Here is a 5,715-nt window from a genome sequence, read left to right as displayed (position 1 = left end):
TGCTTCTCTTTACAAACCGAATTATTTTTAATATAAATTAATAAATGTTAAGATGCTATATCACGATATATCATCGCTATTAGCTTAAAAAAAAAAAGAAAACAATTTACATTCTATAGTATTCCGTATGATACAAAAGAAAACACACTTTAAATTCAATTACAGCAACTAAATGAATTTTATATTCCGACTGAAAGTGGTTGTGACGATTCCCACCAGCTACTTCTTCAACACGCGGTTGATTGGAAACGGTGTAAGTGACAGCAAACTCTGTCCCTTCGCCCTCTGCCCCCTCCTTCTGCACGACGACCGCAACAGAAAGTGTTTCAAAAATACTAATAAATAGCACGCGGGGGCCGCTGCAGCTTCGGCCCGAGGGAGGAGCCGGTGGCAGCCACGGCGGCTTTTTCCTCGGCGGCGCCGCTGCCGCCCGTCTCGGGGCTCCGGGGGTGCCCCCGGTGCCGCCCGGCGGCGGGAAGGGGGGGGGGGGGGTGGGGTGGGGCGGCGCCCCCGGCCCCCCGCTGTACAAAAAAAGAAGGTATTTTACATTTTAAATATTCACAGTAAGGAACGCCTACGGTCGCGGTGACTCACGGTTTATTTACAAAGAGCCGGCAACAGGCGGCCGCCGCACCGCCGGGAGCGGGACCTGGGCCGGGGCAGCCCCCGCCACTCCGCGACCCTACAATAACACGCGGCACCGGGGGTGGGGGGGCCGCTCCTCCGCAGTCCTCGCTGCTCCCCCTCCGGCTTCTTCTCCTCCTCCTCCTCCCGGGCGCGTAGAGTCTAGAAAAATAGATCTGTACATCTCCGAAAGCGGCGGCGGGCGGAGCGGGCTAGGCGGAGGCCTCCCCCTCGGGGGGGTGCAGCAGCAGCCCGCCGCCCCCCGGCTTGTGTTTCTTCAGCAGCTGCGTGATCTTCTCGTCGTCCGAGTTGGGGTCCAGGGGTTTGTTGTAGTCGTCGTCCTCCTCCTCGTTCTCCGAGGCGCCCTTCAGCCGCTCCGTCTCCGAGTCCTGCTTCTTCTTCGCCGTCGCCATCTCCGCCGCGTGCTTCTTCCGCCACTTGGTCCGTCGGTTCTGGAACCAGACCTGCCCACGCCGCCACCGTCACCATCACCGGCACCGCCACCCGCGGCCGTTCGCCCCCCGCCCCGCTGCCCCGCGCTCCCCCGTCCCTGCCGCGCGCTACTGACTCCCGCTTCGCCAACGATCGGGAAATTTCCCCGTCAACGAAAAGCAGCCGAACCCCGCCGCGCCGCGCTCCCCGCAGCCGCAGCCACCCGTCCGGGGCGGCCAGACAGCCGCCCCCAGCCCCGCCGAGGTCCGCGGTGGGCCCGGGGCTCTCTCTGCTCTCCTGCCCCCACATTTTGGGCTGAATCCTTCCCCGGCCGCCCCTGCCCCGCCAGATGTATTTATTCTCCGCAGGGCGCTGCCAGAGGAAGGGGTTATTTTCACTGCAATGATTTATTCGCAGCCGGTGGGACATATTTGCAGTGTCAAAGGAGGGTCCCTAGATGAGTCTGGAAGCGTGAGCACCGCCCTGAGGCCCCTCTGGCCGCGGCCACCGCTTGTCCCCGCGCCGGCGGAGCGAGCGGCTCCCTGCGTATCCCCGGAGGGCTCAGCCCGGGCCCCCAACTCCTCACGCCTCCGCTTTGCCCACGGCTCAAGAATTTTAATTAAAATCGAGAGTTTGAGGCGGGACAGCGCGAGTGGGTGCGTGTTCCCGGCCCCACAGCCCGGGGCAGGAGAGCCAGAGACGCTGCGCCCTGAAACCCACCCCTCTTCCTGCGCTTTCCCAGCGCGGTGGCCACCCCCGTGGCGTTCAGGCTGAACGTACCGGCTTTCTCAGCCTCGCTTGGTTTTTGTTTGTTTGTTTTTAAATAAGATACGCTTTAAAATATCACATCGCCGGCCGCCCGAGACGGACCCGGCTTCCGTGGCGGGACCCTTTTGTTCCCCGGTCCAAGGCGGGCGCTTTGCTCTCCCCCAGCCCCGCACCGCTCCGTGCGGGAGCCGCTGCTCTCACCTTGACTTGGCTCTCCGTCATCCCCAGCGAATAGGCCAGCCGGGCTCGCTCCGGGCCCGCCAAGTATTTCGTCTGCTCGAAAGTCTTTTCCAGGGCGAAAATCTGCTGGCCAGAAAAAGTGGGTCTGGTATGTTTTCTCTTTCCGTCCTTATCCAGCAAAATTGAGCCTTGATCTGGCGGGGGGGGAGAGAAAGGGAAGGCACGGACAGACACGTTAATCTACGGATTTGGGAAAGCGCTTCGCTCTCAAGCGGCCCTGGGGGACAGGAGGGTGTTTCTTCGCGATGGAGGCGGGGGGGGCGGGGAGGGCGGTCTGTAACAAATCTGCTGCCTGGTCAACGCTCCCCTGATTATTTTCCCTTCAAGGATCGAAAATCTGAGCGACCAAACGACATTGTTTTCTAGAAAAGCTGCAGCCAGTGCAAACGGGCTGGAGCGGAAAGTCCTGCCCGGGAAAGTTTGTGCGCTCCCTTAAAACCAACCCCGGCCCCGACGGTCCCCAGCGGGGACGGTGAAAGCAGGCGGCTTCCCCCGAGAGGGCTCCTCTTTTCGCCGGCAATAACCGACATTTTTACAGAGTTTCGCGCCGACCGAGAGGGAGGGACAAAGCGAAGCAAACTTAACAAACAAAACCAAAAGAAAGCGAGGCAAAGCCAGCCCCCTCGGCCGCGGCCGGGCCCGGGGGCTGGGGGGCCCGGGAGGGTCTCGCCGCGATGCCGGGGCGCGGGGGCTCCCCAGCACCGGGAGCGAACTCCCGGCGGGGCTCCCCGTGCCCGCTCCCCACGCTGCCCCGCGACGCCGGGTACTCACGGGGGCGCAGGCGAGGCGGGCGTCCCTCCAGGGCGGGCTCTGCATCACTCCCGGCCAGAAGATGGGCGTCCGGCCGGGCAGCTCGGCCAGCGGCTTGGGGTAGCGCCCGGCGGCCACGGCGGCGGCCAGCGGCGGCGGCACCGGGGCTGAAGTAGAGGGCGGGCGGCGGCGGCGGCGGGGGGCTGAGGCTGCCGAAGCGGGGCAGCCCGGCCAGCAGCCCGGCGGGCGCCGCCGAGGAGGCGGAGGGCGAGGCGGAGGCGAGCGCGGCGCCCGGCAGGGGCATGGAGGGCCGGCTGAGGATGTCGTTGATGCCGTGCGGGGTGGCGGCCGAGAGCTGCGGCGGGGCCGAGCCCAGCGCCGAGAGCCCGCCAGCGGCGGCGGCGGCGGCGGGCGCCTTGAGGCCCGGGGAGCCGAGCGGCGGCGAGGGCGAGGCGGAGGCGGGCGAGGCGGAGGCAGAGGAGGAGGAGGCGGGCCCGGCGGGCAGAGGGTACGCGGGGTACAGCGGCGCCTTCATCTCGGCCATGCTGTGCAGGGCGGCCAGCGGCGGGCTGCCCAGCAGGAAGGCGCCCTGCCGGGGCGCGCCGTCCATCTGCCCCAGCGCCAGCATCCCCGCGCCCGCCGCCGCCGGGCCGGGGCGGGGGGGCCCGGCCGGCCCCTAGCGCCGCGGGGCCCCGGCGGCCGGCCCGGGGGTGCCGCCCCCGCACCGGCGCCGCGCATCCGGCCCGCGGGGGCCGCCGCCTCTAGCGGGAGCTGCGCGCCCGAGCGGCGGCCCCGCCGCCCCGCCGGGCATCAGGGCTGCGCCTGGGCGGCCCGCTCCCGGGGAGAAAAAGCGGTGCTTGCTGTCGGCGGGTGTATATGCGTGTATAAGCGCAGGGTCCGTGCGTATACACGTATATATCTCCCTCTCGCTGTGCCTGCGAGGAGCTGGGCGCTCACAGCGGCGCGGGGGCCGCACTCGCCGCCCCTGCCGCCTTCCCGGCGCCCCGCATCCCTCCCGGCGCTGTTCCCGCTGGCCGGCTGCCGCGCGGCTGTCGGGGCTGCGGGCGCGGGCGAGGCTCGGGGCGCTCTGCCGCGCCGCCCCGCTCCCTGCCTCCTTTAGCGGGGGCACGGCCGGCAGCGGGCGCGGCGGCGGCGGCGGCGGGCGGGGGCGGGGCGGCGGCCGGCCCTGCCCACCCGCGCCGTGCCCGCCTTGCCGCCAACTTCGGTCTCGCTGAGCGCTCCTCTTCGCTTCTTTGCTCTTCTGTATTTTCCCCTCTTTTCTTTGCTCCTCTTCTTTTCCCTCACCTTTTCAATCGCCTTTTCCCGCTCCCTTTCCTTTCCCCTTTCCTCTCCTTTTTCCTCTTTTTTTTCTGCTTCTCTTCCGCTTTTCCCCCTCCTTTTCCCTCTCCTTTTCCTTTCCCTTTTCCTCTTCCTTTTTCCTCTCCTTTTTTCCTTTTTCCATTGCTTTGCCCTTTTTCCTTTGCTTTTTTCTTTCTCCTTTCCTTTCAGGTTTTCTCTTTTTTCTTTTTCTTTCTCTTTTTTCTTTCTCTTTTTCTTTTTCTTTTTTTCTTTTTTTATTTATTTTATTTTTTTTCTTTTTCGTTTCCTTTTCCTCTATTCTTTTCTGTTTCCTTTTCTTCTTCCTTTCCTCTCTTTCATTTTATTTTTCGCTCTATTTTCTTCTCCCTTTTCTCTCTTTATTAACATTTCCTTCCTTCCTTCCTTCCTTCCTTCCTTCCTTCCTTCCTTCCTTCCTTCCTTCCTTCCTTCCTTCCTTCCTTCCTTCCCTTCTTTTTTTATCCCTTTTTTTCATTCTTTCTTTCCCCTCTCTTCCTCTCCCTCCCTCTCTCCCTCCCTCCCTCCCTCCTCCCTCCCTCCCATCCCTCTGTCTCTGTGCCCCGGGAATGACTCCTGAGAGCGGAACCGCTCAGCTCCCGGCCGGGCCTGTCCCGGCGCCTCCGCCATCCAGCCGCAGCGAGCCGATGGCGGGCGACGCGGCCCGATCCGACCCTCCCCGCACACTTCTGGACCCGCGTGGGTGCTCACTGTACCCACTGCACGTCGGAACCGCGTGTTCGTCCCGCCGGGCCCTCCTGCCCGGCCACCGGCCAATGTCGTGCACCCCAGGCCCGCCGTAACGAGCCTCCTCGACGCTTGTCCCCAGCGGCCCCGGCTGCTCGCGGCTTTTCCCATCGCCTGGGGCTGGAAGGGAAAAAAATCCCACGTGGCCCCTGAAGAGCGTCCCACGGGGAGAAGAGCGGTGCAAAATCACCTTAAACAATTTCTAGCCTGTGCTGTCTGTGCCCGAGTGCGTGTGCCTGTGGGGAACTCTGTTCCCTCGAGCATGGAAAAAGGGGCTAGTGTAGAATTTCGGTTGGGGTTTGGTTGTTTTGTTTGTTTTTTTTTTTTGTAATTACTGATCCTAGATAAAGCGGAAGCATGTTGATCCTCGACCTGCGACGGTGTTTCCTTCTATGTCTAATAGAATAATTAGAATAATTAATATCCCTGCTCGGAATGGTTTTAGTTTAATTTACAAAGCCGCGAAAAATTACTCTTGGAGAAAGGGTGCGTAGGGCAGGATCTTGCCTTGCCGTAACTTTTGCACAGCCACACCTGCTGCGCCTCCGAGAAGCTCCCGTTTAAGTCTCCGGGTTTGATTTTTTTTTTTTTTTTTTTTTGCACGTTTGTGTCCCTGGGTCACTTCTCAAATATTCTAAAAATAAACAAACAAACAAAAAATCCTTTCCTGCCGGCTTCAGTGGAGCCAGAGAGCCCTCGGCCGCGGCAGCCCCGCACCGCCAGACCCGCAGCCTCGGGCGCGCCGGGGCTCGGCTCGGCCAGCGGCCGTGGGGAGGAGGGAGCTGCCGCTGAAAGTCACCGATTTGCATTTTAACTGGG

The 5,715-nt window shown here is 62.6% G+C and overlaps 1 protein-coding gene across 1 annotated transcript; it reads right to left on the bottom strand.

The window, feature by feature from the left end:
- Positions 1-836: 836 nt before the first annotated feature.
- Positions 837-3,442, bottom strand: NKX6-1 (NK6 homeobox 1). Its single transcript, XM_086612197.1, is given in 4 exon segments — positions 837-1,088; positions 2,026-2,198; positions 2,823-2,970; positions 2,972-3,442. Coding segments are annotated over 4 exon segments (1,044 nt in total).
- Positions 3,443-5,715: the final 2,273 nt, after the last annotated feature.

The sequence above is a fragment of the Tauraco erythrolophus genome, chromosome 5 (assembly GCF_009769465.1).
Source record: "Tauraco erythrolophus isolate bTauEry1 chromosome 5, bTauEry1.pri, whole genome shotgun sequence".
Classification (NCBI taxonomy): Eukaryota; Metazoa; Chordata; class Aves; order Musophagiformes; family Musophagidae; genus Tauraco; species Tauraco erythrolophus.
This window is presented reverse-complemented; position numbering and strand designations above follow the sequence as displayed.